At 30.2% G+C, this 15,224-nt stretch overlaps 1 protein-coding gene across 2 annotated transcripts in view; it reads left to right on the forward strand.

Annotated features, from left to right (window-relative positions):
* The window catches only part of Rps6ka6 (ribosomal protein S6 kinase, 90kDa, polypeptide 6), a 137,827-nt gene that overhangs the window by 94,471 nt on the left and 28,132 nt on the right, over positions 1 to 15,224 (forward strand). For both annotated transcript variants that reach the window (XM_013025008.1, XM_013025007.1), the window contains 12 exons: positions 1,699 to 1,805; positions 2,069 to 2,106; positions 2,856 to 2,998; positions 5,354 to 5,424; positions 5,644 to 5,732; positions 6,528 to 6,586; positions 7,561 to 7,663; positions 8,191 to 8,321; positions 8,744 to 8,866; positions 9,471 to 9,560; positions 11,083 to 11,241; positions 13,802 to 13,963. In XM_013025008.1, coding sequence (XP_012880462.1) covers positions 1,699 to 1,805; positions 2,069 to 2,106; positions 2,856 to 2,998; positions 5,354 to 5,424; positions 5,644 to 5,732; positions 6,528 to 6,586; positions 7,561 to 7,663; positions 8,191 to 8,321; positions 8,744 to 8,866; positions 9,471 to 9,560; positions 11,083 to 11,241; positions 13,802 to 13,963 — 1,275 coding nt within the window. The remainder of the gene's footprint in view (positions 1 to 1,698; positions 1,806 to 2,068; positions 2,107 to 2,855; positions 2,999 to 5,353; positions 5,425 to 5,643; positions 5,733 to 6,527; positions 6,587 to 7,560; positions 7,664 to 8,190; positions 8,322 to 8,743; positions 8,867 to 9,470; positions 9,561 to 11,082; positions 11,242 to 13,801; positions 13,964 to 15,224) is intronic.

Consider the following 15,224-nt stretch of genomic DNA (forward strand, 5'->3'; position numbering starts at 1 on the left):
GATTTGTATCCATAATGAGATTCCTCATAAAGACAAGACAACTTTATGATAAGATAGAAGATTTGATCTAAAAAGTAACAAGATGACATTTCTTCCTTTAGAGTCATATGTTTCATGAACATTTTGATTGTACTTGTCCAGAGGTTAAATAAGTAACAAGTATTTATATTCTTAATAAAATTTCAAATATAAGTGATATTGTTATATTTCTACCATTATAATATTTAAACCAGGAACTGGTAGCTCATGCCTGTTATCCTAGCTGCTCTGGAGGCTGAGATCTGAGGACCACGGTTTGAAGTTAACCAGCGCAAAAAGTCCTTGTGATGCTCTTATGTCCAATCAATCACTCAAAAACCGGAAGTGGCACTGTGGTTCAAAGTGCTAGAGCAGGGGCTGGGGGTTTAGCCCAGTGGAAGGGCGCCCGCCTGGCGCGTGCAAGGCCCTGGGTTCAGTCCTCAGCCATGGAAAAAAAAAAGACACAAAGTGCTAGAGCACTATCCTGGAACAAAAAGTGCTCAGGGACAGCTCCCCGGCCCTGAGTTTACACCCTACAACCGACAAAATAATAATACTGAAATTAATACCCCTGAAACTTAAATAATAAAGAATATTTTTCTAATGTTTAAAAAAATAGAAGAAATACCTGAAACTAACTTTACAGTGCTCATTCTTTGGAATTTTACTAGTAGCCTGAGTCTGCTTTGTGAGGTGCAGTAGCCATAATGCTAAGTGATGAAGATGCTTTTAAGATTGTGCATTTCTTTTCAAATTTTGAGGTTTCCTAACAATCTAGAGTAACTCATCTATAGAAAAAAATTTTTTTCAAATGTGAAGTCCCTGGAAAATTCAAAATATTACACCTAATAGTTGAGTAACTTCCAATTTTTGTGTGTAAGTTAACACTCGGGGATGACTAGATTTAAAACCTGTAGTTATAATACCATCAGATTGCACATAAAACATTTTAGAAAACTTTTTATATAAATAAATTTGATTCTCACAACAATTTTGTGAGGTATACAGAGTAAATAGCCTTATTCTATAATAAGTAATTCATAGTAGATAGACTTATTAGTAAAAATAATACCCAAAGGACTAAGAAATATGCCTCTAAATGTGATTTCAAGGCAGTGAATGATTGAGGAAAACAGTGCAATTAAATTGATATACTTTACTAATAGAAGTGTTGGACCTACCTCATATGTCAAAGATGAGTATAGAATTTTGGATAGAATTCTGTGTAATAGGTTAGTAATTTAACAACTTCCAGTGGTATATTAGAAGTCGTATAACTGAAAAAAGTGAAATTTCTTGATAGTGTAGTCTAACTGAAAAAAAGTGAAATCTCTTGACAAGTAATAACAGTCAAATTAATTACTAGTGTTGAAACAAAGAATCCTGTATACTTGAAGTACCATGAAGGCATTACTATGCTGGTATTATGAAATTAATCATTAGAATATATAAATTATTTGCAGCACTTGGGTAAAATAAGAGACAAACAGCTCCTTTTTCAGTAGGATTTACATGTAGAAATTTCCTTTCTATGTTATAGCTAATAATTATGCCAATCAAGTAAGTTGTTGATTATGCTTATTTTCTGTTTGCCCTGATTTGACACTCTGCTGGTTTCTAAAGAAATACATATAAAAATAACATTGGAAGAAAGGTCACACAAATTCATATTTTTTATAGGTTCTGTTTACAGAGGAAGATGTGAAATTCTACCTCGCAGAACTAGCTCTTGCTTTGGATCATCTGCATCGATTAGGAATTGTATACAGAGACCTGAAACCAGAAAAGTAAAGCTGTATTTTATTTGAATCTCTTTTCTCTATATTTTTCTCAATTAACTTGTTTAGTAGCATATTGTTTACATGAAATTATACATAAATTATATAATTACATGAAGTTTATTTGTAAAAAGTAATCTACATAAGACATATCTTGATTTTAAGTTGGTAATTTGACATTTTTAAACATAGCAAGCTTACAATATTTTTGTATAAATATTTCACATAAAATATTTTATTATGTTTTATTAAATGTGAATTTTGATTTGCAGCATTTTGCTTGATGAAATAGGACATATCAAGTTAACAGGTATGTAAATATCTATGCATTAAACCTATTGTTTTATATATTTCATTTTAAAACATATTTTCTTGTCTGCTTTCTTTTTACTCTTATTTAAGTTACATTATATTTCATAAGGAAATGAGGTTCAGTTATAGGCTTAATTTTAAAAATGTTATGATCATAATTTTTAAAAATATACAATAGGAGCACTGACCTAACTTAAATATAGTTATTTAAAATGTTTTCTAGGTTAAAATGCTTTGTCTTAGTTTTGGTCTAGAAAGAAAGATTTTTCTCATAGTAATCTCATTGAAATATAATATTCCCTCCTTCCCCCTTTTCTACCTCTTGATACCTACTTATCTGTTCTATGTCTTTATGATTTTGTTATTTTTACAGTAGTATATCAACCAGCATTGTTGAGCTGTAGAATATTTTGAAAAGTATAAATTACTAACTCCATTTTATCTTATTTTTAAACTTAAAAAATCAATATGATAGCTTTTATTTGTTACTTGATTAAAATTATTGCTTCATATTTTATTCTAGACCTGAAAGCTTTTATTTTGAAAGTGAGATTAATCTGAGAAATTGTTAAATGTCCTTTCAAAGTTTCTTTATGAAATACAGGCTGGTTTCTGTTGGGCTAGTAGTAGCTTTCTTGAGAGTAATGCAGACCATTATAAAATGTTTTAGTGTTTAATTCATTATTTTGCTCCTTTAGGTATTCTTTGTTTACTGAAGTTTTAAATATATTTTTAATACTGTTGTAGATTTTGGACTCAGCAAGGAATCAGTAGATCAAGAAAAGAAGGCTTACTCATTTTGTGGTACAGTAGAGTATATGGCTCCTGAAGTAGTGAATAGGCGAGGCCATTCTCAGAGTGCTGATTGGTGGTCCTATGGTGTACTTATGGTATGCAGTAGTATTTTTCTTAATTATGCCAACATGTCATTAAGATTAGAATTTTATTTTAGTTCAAATTTGGGGACATGGCTAATAATAAAGAGGTTCTATTAATTCATAATTAATGTAAAATTTGTAATTGGCAAGTAGCCATACAGTAAAAATTAGAGTTTTAATGTTCTAAATTTTTCTAAATTAGCTAGTGAAAAGAGAAATGACAAAATTGATTTATAAACCATTCATTTTTGAAGCTTAGAATAGGTGTGCCAGCTTCTAGATTTCATACTTTACCATATAGAATCCTATTACTCAGTTGTTTCAGGCATACCCTAGAAATACTGCCATCCTTTCAAAGAGAGAACTTGTATGTTATTTTTCTTATTCCTTAGTAAATAGCATAGTAGGCATTTAACAGATGCCTTTTGATGCATGTTGACTTAACTGTTACGAAATATGAAGCTTTGAATTTTCAGTGTTAAGTAGAATAAGTAAACAGCATTCAAATCATATAGAATTTATTTTCAAAATCTGATCATTGATTTTGCCCATTTATTACTGAATGGCAACCCGTATGACACATCTATTAAAAACAAGCATTTTGGGAAGGTGGTAGGGTGAGAATTAATTCCAAATATAGTATTGGCATTTTTACTGACCTAAGACATATTCAGTCTCTTTAGGCAACAATTGGAATAACTAAACAAATATCCCCACAATACCTTAGGTAAATTAAAGACAACTTCAGAAAGGTTGAGGTAGGAAGAGTAGAGGAGGTTTAGCTTATGCCCTGAAGAATGTGTAAATTTAAACAGTTTATGAAACAGTTTTGTGATCAAATTAGCAAAGTCTTGAAGAACCAGTTTAACTAGAGTAGTAAAGAATATGGGTAAAGGTGGAAAAAGTAAAGCTGTACACTTCTAAACATTTTCATTTGGTTTTCTGGGTACTAGAAAACTATTGTAGATTATTAAAGAAGGTGGTAATTATTGAAAAATCTATTTTAGGAACATTAGCCTTTGTAGCATACTGGAAGCAGAAGAAACTAGAAACAGGGAGACCAAAAAGATTTTCTTAAAAGATAATTGTAAGATTATATAATTTTTATACAGGGGAAATCTTAACAGACATTACAAAGGAAATAGGAGTAAACTTTTAGCAGTAAATTAAGTGACACAAATAGACTGAGGAATAGAGTTGAAGATAGAATATGAAATATATGAAATTCAGTGGTATGAAAGAATGGTAGGTAAATATAAAAGAGTAGCTAATGCCAACTAGTAAGAAAATAATTTATTTTTAGCATATAGTGTTGGTTATTGTAGTTTAGTAGCTAACTCCTTAGTTAATGTTAGTGTTAAATTAGGAAAGAGTGGAAAGAAAATCAGAATCCTGTAGAGACCTCATTTAAATAGATAGATAGATAGATAATTTACCCCTCTATTCACTTAGTTACTTCATATGGAGTTTCTTTCCATTTATTCTTCTATTTGTCACTACCACCTTTATACCTCCACGCCCCAGTGATGGACCATGACTATAGATCAGGAATGGAAAACTGGACTTGTAGAGAGTTTGAGACTTGACTAATAGATTTGGAGTCAGCAAGTTGCAGATGTGAGTGTGTTGAATGGAGTAACTTACATTTCAAATTTATATAAATGCAAAGGGGACTGAGGTTAAAGTGATTATTGAAATAAATTTTGAAATTTAAATATTAGATTTAAAAAGCTTTAATGATCTTTATTTTTAGACCTGATATTTTTATACCACTATTTAATCTAGCTCTCAAATTAGATCTCTCTCGGAAGAAGTTTTGCTTATGCAAATTACAAATATGTTTTTTATATAAAAGGCATCAGAGCATATATGCATGTACTTATTGCACTTAGTTTTCTACAATTTTTTAAAATTTATGTTCTTAGGAAAGTTGAAAGGCATTACAATGGTTAAATCTTCCTTGGGCATGTATAACTTTAAAATACTTTGATATATGTTTTTTTTCCTTTGCCATTATTATTATTTGCCTTGAAAATGCTGAATTTCTTATCTATAAGTCTTCTGTCACTTGAGCTTTATGGAGAGAATAGGATATCAAAAATTTACTTCCTGGACTAGAGATAAACTTAAGTGGCAGAGCGCCAGGCTAACAAGTACAAGGCCTTGAGTCAAAACCCCAGTACTGCCAAACAAATGTATTTCACACTTAAGTGACCTAATTTTCTGGTGCAATTTGGATCTACTGTCATGTAAATCCTGCATTATATGATGATCCTTTTGTGCAATTCACAATGTTTTTTTTCTAAAAATTTTCATATTTAATGCTTTGCTAAATTCACTGTGTGGTTACTTTTTCCTTTATTTTAGTTTGAAATGCTTACTGGTACTCTGCCATTTCAAGGTAAAGATAGAAATGAGACCATGAATATGATATTAAAGTAAGTATAGACACCATCTTTTTGTTTTTGGGAAAAGATTCTTGCTTTCAGTTTTGAAAAATGTAATTGGGGTCTTCAATTGAGGCATAAGAACATTTGTGACTGTGATTTAGGGATATTATTTGACATTAAAAAACCACTTTTAAAAATTCACTTTGAGTTTTCAACTTACAAATGTAACTAGAAGTAAGTGAATTATTCTAAAATCCTCTTTTTCAGAGCAAAACTTGGAATGCCTCAATTTCTTAGTGCTGAAGCACAAAGTCTTCTAAGGATGCTATTCAAAAGGAATCCAGCAAATAGATTGGGTATTGTTTATTTTCTTAGTTCTTATAACAGTATACTACATATTTGGAGATAGTTACTGTATCTTTACACTTTCCAGGTAACGTTTGTTTCTTTTTGCTAAATATTTATACCTGGAATTGTACATTTTTTTATTTTTATTCCTGAAACAATAAACTCAGTTAGATCCATGATGAAAACATGGTCTAGATAATATAAACTTTAAGGTATATTATTAGGTATGTAATATGGATTATTTCTTTTAAAATAACATATAGAATTTTAGATTGTTTGTAAAATCCTTTTATAATATTTATCCTTTTGAAGATAACTATTATATGCATCTTTATAGTCTTCAAAATAAACATTATTCCGTTATACTGCTCATGATTTTACCACTTTCTTTTAAGTCTATTTATAAATTGAAATGTGAACCTAATTACAATATATATGCCTGTATGTTAAAATTTTCACTACCATTTTTCATTGTCATTTTTAATTTGACATAAATATCAAGCCATAAGTTGAATTATAAAGAAAAATGTGCTTTTTTGTATGTTGAATATGATTTTATTTTACTTGAGAAACTCATTAGCATTTCCTGCTTCTCTGTGTAGTTCAATATGGGCACCACTGAGGTTTTTTTTCCTTATGGTAAATGTGAAAGGAGCAATTAATAAAATGCCAGAGGAGAAATCACAGGTGTTTTACTTCAAGGAATCTAAGAAATGTATGTCATTCCATTTACAGGTAGTAGCCTAGAAGCCAAATAACATGATAAATAAATCAGACCTATATAAATTCCTTTTTTTTTTTAGGTTCAGAAGGAGTCGAGGAAATCAAAAGACACCTTTTTTTTGCAAATGTTGACTGGAATGTAAGTTGGATAGGAAGTGTGATATTAATAATATGTTTATATTAAAATAAACAAGAAGTAGGAGTGATAATAACTTTGTTGGTAAATATAATCCATTAATTTTATATTTAGTGAGATATTTTTATATATAGGCTTTGGTATATCATGATAATACCTAGAGCCAATAAATGAGTGGTTAATATTAGGTAAATTTTTGTTTACTTATTTAAATAGTTTAATACTGTGCCCTTATTTGGGGAATAGGAGGAGGAAAAGAAAGGAATGGAGGACGAAAGCCTTAACAGATTCTTATAGGTAATGAATTGCAAAGAATTGAAACTGTAATTTCAGAAAATTCATTGCCACATATTTGAGTATTTTGGTTGATTAACATTTACATAATTGAAAATAAAAAATCACAAGCTAATGAGTATTTTCTTACCTTTTAAATTTAATTTTTGAATTAATATGCATGTAATATTTCTATATATGCACACAGATCACTTTGAACAAATTCACCCATTCCATTATTATTTTTAAATTTTCTTTTCATTTTTAACCAGTGCTTTCTTTCCCCTTAAAAAATAAAACTCTCCTTTCCCTCATTTTGTTATTCCTAAACAATTTCTGTTAAATATTTTCCTTTTTAAAATTTAGACTTATTTTTAACTGACAAATACATATAGATTGTATATCTTTATGGAGTACTGTGTGTGATTTATGCACATGTAATATGCATTTTAAGTGAAAACTTTCATAATCCTTTATTATACCTCTTTGTAATGTGCAATATGGTTTTTTTTATTTGTAGTCACCTGCTTTTTGGTTGTGACCTGTCACATGAGATCAGTTATGCAATTTTCCATTTATGGTATCATATTTTAAGCAAAATAATATTAGATTTTGGTGTTTGAATTTTAGATTTTTATTAGAGATATTCAGTTTAATAGTATTCTAATGTGTGATATGTTTTTGTATTACCTGTTTACTTCTAGAAATTATATAAGAGGGAAGTTCAGCCTCCTTTCAAACCTGCTTCTGGAAAACCAGATGATACATTTTGTTTTGATCCTGAATTTACTGCAAAAACACCTAAAGGTAATGCACTCAAGTCTTTTATTATAATGATGATTAAATAAAGCACGTCAGGCAAAATCCAAAAGAATGATTAAGTTTATAGAGGGTTTGTTTGCCCTTTCTGGAAATGTAGATCTTATATACACCATTACTTAGGCTCCTATTAAGTAGAATATTTGAATAGGAAATATTTTTATCAAGAATTATGAATCTAGGGCAAACAATAGCTGTTTTACTTCTTGCTTTGTAAGTATTTTGATGGGCTAATGATTTACAGGATATTCACTAATCGGTAAGACATGAGCTACATTACACTGACTCAGTTTGGAATTTAAGGTGGTTTGATTTAGTGTCATGTTTTATAATTTTATTCAATATATACTAAATGCTTACTAAATGAGCAATGAAGTTGCAGCAATCAACAGAATGGACAAATATTGCCACATGTAATTTTGGTAGTAAATATATACATGATGATTAAGAATGTTAGCATGTTATATCATAATATTCTTTGTAATTCTAATTAAATATCAATATTTAAATATTAGATTCTCCAGGCTTGCCAGCCAGTGCAAATGCTCATCAGCTCTTCAAAGGATTTAGTTTTGTTGCAACTTCTATTGCAGAAGAATATAAAATCACTCCGATTACAAGTGCAAATGTTTTACCAATCGTTCAGGTAATTTCTGCTTAATCACATTGTTCAGCTTAGAGAAAACTGTTGCTTTCAATTATTAATAGCTTTTCAATAGTTTTTAAAAGGTGACTTTTAATCACATTTCTACTTATAACTGAACTAAAGACATTTGTATATGTTTCAGGGAAAAGAGCAGACCGTAATAACCTTTCATTATATTTGTGTATCTGTTTTTGCAAGAAAACGTTAGAGGGATTTATAAGCATATGTTTTCCTTAGTGTTCTAGAACATCTTCAATTTAGAATTGATTCAGACCCTGTCTAAGCAGTTGTATAAATTTTGATAAAACTAGAATGAATTAATTGTAAGAGTAGGACAGGAAATATAATAAATATAATTGAAATATATAATAAATAGAATATATAAAAATATTTTATTCTTCTTAATGTTTTACTTAAATTAGATAAATGGAAATGCTGCACAGTTTGGTGAAGTTTATGAATTGAAAGAGGATATTGGTATTGGCTCCTATTCAGTTTGCAAGCGATGCATACATACAGCTACCAACATGGAATTCGCAGTGAAGGTATTAGCTCTGAGCCTTGTTTGATATATGTAACTTATATTGACACTGATAATTGTACTCACTAACTGACTGACATATTGAATTGAGACCCTTTTGTACAATTTACTTAAGGATAATAAAAATTAAAAACAAAGTGAATTACAGCTTATCTGATAGACATTTTCAGTGAAGTAGTATGAAAAGGAAAATGTGACATGATGAGAAAAAAGTGTGAGATTTAAATTTTCTTTTTGAATTTCTCTGCAAGGCTTTGTTTTGTAGGAACAGCATATTTAATGATTTTTTGCTTCTAAATGATCTTGTTTTAATTCAGTATGTTAATATTAAGCAGTTGTGACAATTGCAATCACATTTAGCTCATATTAACATTTAGCATAATCTCTGTGAAATGAAATATAATTTCAAAGCGTTCTGGTTTAGTTTTCTTGTTAAATTTCAGTTTGGGAAAAATTTTAAGTGTTAAAATGATTGGGTAAACATTGTTGAATGTTTAAGTATTTGTTTAAAATATAATAAAATTGACAATATTTCATTCAATTTTAGAAAAGAATATAAATCAAAGAAAATAATTTTCTGTGAGATTTTTCTCCTCTCTGTTTCTTAGATCATTGACAAAAGTAAGCGAGACCCCTCAGAAGAAATTGAAATTTTGATGCGCTATGGACAACACCCCAATATTATCACTTTAAAGGATGTAAGTATTTTAAATCTAAGTATTAGAGTATTAGATAAGTTAATGTATTTATAACCTAGAGCTTTATATCTGTTATTTTTAATGCCAAAATATACTGATTCCCTAGATTTTCCACTAAAGTTCTTTTCCTATGAACCCATAATCCTTTTCTTGTAGATGTCAGAATAGAACTATGACAGTGGTAAAAGAGAGTATTCTTAGTACTTGTATCGATTCTAGCTTGTTAACCAATTGACACTACAACTGGTAACATTTATTATTACATAGTATTATAAATAAAAATTATAAAGAAAATCTTCCAGTCCTTTTTAAGATTTTACTTTGAATGTATAGCAGTTTGATATTGAATTTCAGATTGTTCCTTGAGTGAAATAGTGTTAGGTGTACGCTTATAGTTCATTAGGTATTAGTTTGTATATAAGCATGCATTAATAATTCCAAATGTTGACTTTTTACATAAGGCAATGTTTTTTTTATAGAAGGCAAAAAAATCAACCATTACCTTGAACACTTTTCGATAATATATAGTTTATGTATAATATTTGAATACTAATTTGAATATATGTATATCTAAATATGTGTGTATATTTACACTCACATGCTTTGAATGTGTAAAGAATATATTTGTAAAGAATATGTTTGTACAAGGGTTTGTACTCAGGACCTTGTGTTTATTAGGCCAGTGTTATACCACTCAAGCCATATAATGAAGCCCTTTATTGCTTTATATATTTATTTTAAAAGAGAATCTTCTGTTTTGCCTATGGACAATCTGGACCTCAAGCTCCTACCTATCCTTCTCAATTAACTGAGGATTGCAGTCAGTAGTCACCACGTCAGCTTGTTTGTTGAGATGGGAGTCCTACTTTTTCTTTGCCCAGGCTTACCTCCAAGATTCTCTTGATCTCTATCTCTTGAGTAGTTTAGACTATAGGTATGAGCTACAATAGGTGGTCAGATATTTTCTTTGATAAATTAATTGAATTTAACATGTATTTATGAGTCTATGCCAATAAAGGACTGACAAGCATATTTACTATCATAATGATATTTAATTTAAAGACAGAGTTCTATATTCATTTCTATCCTTTGATGAGCTCTGACATAAAACATTATTTAATGTGGTTTCATAGGACTGTGTAGCAGATTGTTTCATTGATTCAAGCTTCAGTACAATATATTCGCAGAAAAGAAAGTAATCTGTCATTTTAATATTAAAAGTTTACTAGCAGAGAAAATTAAATATAATTTTAAAAGTTGAAATTATAATTACAAATAATAGCACATTAAAATACAATATTTTTAATGGGCACTGGTAGCTCAAACTTGTAACTGGTTCAAAGCCAGCCCTGACAGAATAGTCTGTGATACTCACTCTCCAAAATAAACAGAAAAATGCTGAACTACAGGTATGGCTTAAATATTAGAGTGGCAACCATGAAAGAAAGCATGAGAATTAAGGGCACTGATGAAGCCTAGGAACCAGCACACACACACAAAAAATTGTACATTCTGTTTTTAGGTCTTTGATGATGGGAGATGTGTTTACCTTGTTACGGATTTGATGAAAGGAGGAGAGCTACTGGATCGTATTCTGAAACAAAAATGTTTCTCAGAACAGGAAGCTAGTGATGTACTGTATGTAATAACCAAGACAGTTGATTATCTTCATTGTCAAGGAGTAAGTTATAGTTACATTTTCCATTCAATTATGAAACCTATTTGTTTATAGTTCTGTATATACTATGTATACCTATATGCACATGTACATATGTGTACAAATACTCATGTATTATACACCTGTGCCTGCATATATTCATTTATGTGGATATATATGTGATATCACTTAAAATGATTTTTTTCTATTACTTGCATACTTTTATAGAGAATATACAAAAATTATAATAGTGAAGCTTATGGATTTAGAAAACTGATGCTTTATTCTCCTCTCCTTGCCTGTTGACCTTGATTTCACAGCATATTAGTTTGAAAGTGGCTTGAATTGTATAAGCATACCTTATTGTGCCCTTGAAATTATTAAACTTAATCAAACTTAAAAGTGATACATGAAAGAAATATCCAAAAATAAATTTTGAATGTTTTTGAAATGATCCCACCTAACATATAAAACTCTACCAGTTAAAAAGACTGATCCTTAACCAACCCCTCACCAAATATATTAAGAAATTTTGATTCTAAACATGTGTAATGTTAATATATTGAATTTTGTTTTAGAAGACTATGCTTGTTACTTTGCTTCTTGTCTCTTTATAAAAAGTTGACTTTACAAAAAGTCAACCTTCATAAAGATGTCCAAGCCAACAAGGTAGCAAAAACATTAAAATTTTAAGTTCAAATCAGTTGTGATACTATATACAAAGAATTATGAACACTGCAAATGATTTCAGATTTGACGCAGTTCAAATTAGATATAAACTCCTCTTACAATTAGTAAACATAAACTAGTAATTTTATGTGGCCTACATTTTCTGGACTGTACTTGTACAATACTAAAGAAATACAGTATTTCTATTGTCTCTTTTACTATGTGTAAGGACTGAACAGGGTGATATTTTTTAGAAAAAAAATTAAGGATCTTTTCTTTGATGTATTACTTTGTGAATCATCTGTTTTTTTTAATTGGTTAAGTAAGTTAATAACACAGTTGAGCATTTCTACATGACAGAATATAAAGGGTGTTAGAGACTCAAAACAGAGTAACAGTTGGTCCCTTCCCTTAAAGAGCTTTAAATGATGAAAACTGTTATCACAGTTAAGATGAGATTAAGTAGATAAACATAATAGAAAAATTATTACATAGAAAATTTCAGAATGTCTTTTAGTTTTACATTTTATTTGGCCTGTCTTCATTGTTTCATTTTCTTCCTGCTAAGACATCTTATTTTTGGCTTATTGTGTCATGGATTAGAAACTTGTTTTGTTTTTACTTCATTGAAAATAGATAGCTGTTTTTGCTGGGCACCAGTGGCTCATGCCTGCAATCCTAGCTACTCAGGAGGCTGAGATCTGAGGATCGTGGTTCAAAGCCAGCCTGGGCAGGAAAGTCCTTGAGATTCTTATCTCCAATAAACCACTCAGAAAACCGGAAGTGGTGCAATGGCTCAGGGGGTAGAGCTCTAGCTTTGAGCTGAAGAGCTGGGGGACAGGGTTCAAGCCCAGAGTTCAAGCCCCATGAGCCAAAAAAAAAATAGCTGTTTTAAAGTTCTTCCAACTTGATTCATTGAAAATCAAAATTGATTTTTTTGCTGTCAAGTCTAATGTGTTTTCTTGGTTCTTGTCAATTAGATAATTTGGATTCTATGATGATAAGTTACATACATTTCTAAAAAATAGAGATGTGTAATTACTATTTTATACAGTGGTGGTGGTTATTTTTTTAGAATATTATTTATAATTAATCAGGGTATCTCAAATTTATATTAGGGACATGAACATTTCATATTTTTAAGTGGGTCTTTTTTAAAAAACAGGATTTGAACAAAAAGTGTTGGTTTGGGACCAGAAGCACTGGTTTCTTGATAAGTTTGTGTTTCTATGTGTTTCTATGAACTGTTTTGATCCCTTTCCACACATTTTTATTCAGAGATCAGTTCTACCTCTTTCCTTTATAGTATTCCCCTTTATAGTATGTAAATAGGAACTGCACTTAACCTCAGGCTAAAAACCTACTCAGGGCTGGGAAGGTAGCTCAGTGGTAGAGTGCTAGCCTTGAGTTGAAGAGACAGCGCCCAGGCCCAGAGTTCAGGCCCCATGACCGGCAAAAAAAGAAAAGAACCTACTCATACACACACACACACACACACACACACACACACACATGCATATATAAACATATATATGTGTGTGTGTATATATATATATATATATATATACATATATATATACACACACACATATATATTTATATATATATATATATATATGTGATTGAGTCTCAATGTCTGTTCACCATCTTGTAGATTTAGGCATTTTTTGTATTTATATCCAGGTTTTATAGTTGTAAGTAGAGGGAGTAATGGGTAAGGGCTCAGTCATTTATATCCAAAATTGGAACTGAGACCGAAATTGGAAATGCTTAACAAAGCTGATGCCTTGATTATTTACATTTGAGATCTTAGACTGGAGGGAAGTTCATTTCCAAGATTTATAATTGAAAATTCCTTTTTTAAAATATACTAAAATGTTTTATGCAAATATTGTTGTTTTCTTTTATGTTCAAGGTTGTTCATCGTGATCTTAAACCCAGCAATATTTTATACATGGATGAATCATCAAATGCAGATTCAATTAGGATCTGTGACTTTGGGTTTGCAAAACAACTTCGAGGAGAAAATGGGCTTCTATTAACTCCATGCTACACTGCAAACTTCGTAGCACCTGAGGTATTCTTTCATTTTTCCTTGAGTGTATAACAGTCATGTATATGTGGTAGTAGACATATAAGAACTGAGTTTTCTTGTCATTTCCCAACTATTAAGATATTTAGTCAATAAATTTCTATAATACCTTACATAAATATTCAGATAAGTAACTAGCATCTAAAACCAAACTAAGCCTAATAAAGAGGTTATATTCTAATTTCAGAATCATGCTTTTTTTAAACTGGGAAATAGGGTAGAGATAGTTGCAACTTCAACTTATTAATATTCCAAATAAATAAACCAAAATTCATAGTACTTAAATAATTTATTCAACACCCAAGGGTCATTTAATAACAAAGTCATATATTTTGGTTTGTGCTAACTGAATATGAAATGATTTAAATAGCTTCATATGTAATATATAAGGGCAACGCCTTCCCCATTGTCTTTAGTATCTTCTGTCTGAGAAGCTAGGAATTTTTTTAAAAAACCAATGGGGATTTTTCTCTTTGGTAAATATCATAAAAATGACAATCATAGGGGGAAGGATCAGGAAAGATAAAGCTAGAAGAGGCTCACGGGTGCAGATTTCACATTTGGGAAGCTCCAGTCATTTTGCCTATGAGAATATGGTATTGGCTATATAAATTTTATTTATAAATCATAGCAGTTTTTATGTATGATTGATAATGAGGGATTTAAATGATTGTGTCTTCAATACAAACTAAAGTTTCTAAAACTCTTCAGGTATAAAAAAATTGAGTTTACACAATCAGAAGAGAATCACAATAATGTAATTTGAGGATTAATTCCTATCTCATACATATTTTATGATTTAATTGTTTTGTATCAAATATTAGCCCTTTATAGACTAATGTTGTATTTAACAAATCTATCTATATGTGGTTGTAATGGGAGTTTGGATTCAGAATTGTGCTTGTGAGGCAAGTTGTCTACTACTTGAACAATGTTCCCAGCCTTTTAGTTTTAGTTGTTGTTCAGATAGGGTCTCTTAAGGTTTCTTTGCTCTGACTGCCCTAAAACAGTGATCTTCTAAATATCCACTTCCTGAGAGCTAAGATTATGGGTGTGATTCACTGGGCCTAAACAATGAATCTATATTTTAAAGTAGTTTTTAGAAAAATAATTTTATGGTGAAAAATATCAATATAGGAAGGTAATTTTTCTGAGACGATGGATTGAACCTAGGACTTCATTCATGTTAGGCAAGAGTTTTACCACTTGAACCATGCCCCAATCCTAGAAGAATACTTTTGTTGAA

The sequence above is a fragment of the Dipodomys ordii genome, unplaced genomic scaffold (genome assembly GCF_000151885.1).
Source record: "Dipodomys ordii isolate 6190 unplaced genomic scaffold, Dord_2.0 Scaffold80, whole genome shotgun sequence".
Taxonomy (NCBI): domain Eukaryota; kingdom Metazoa; phylum Chordata; class Mammalia; order Rodentia; family Heteromyidae; genus Dipodomys; species Dipodomys ordii.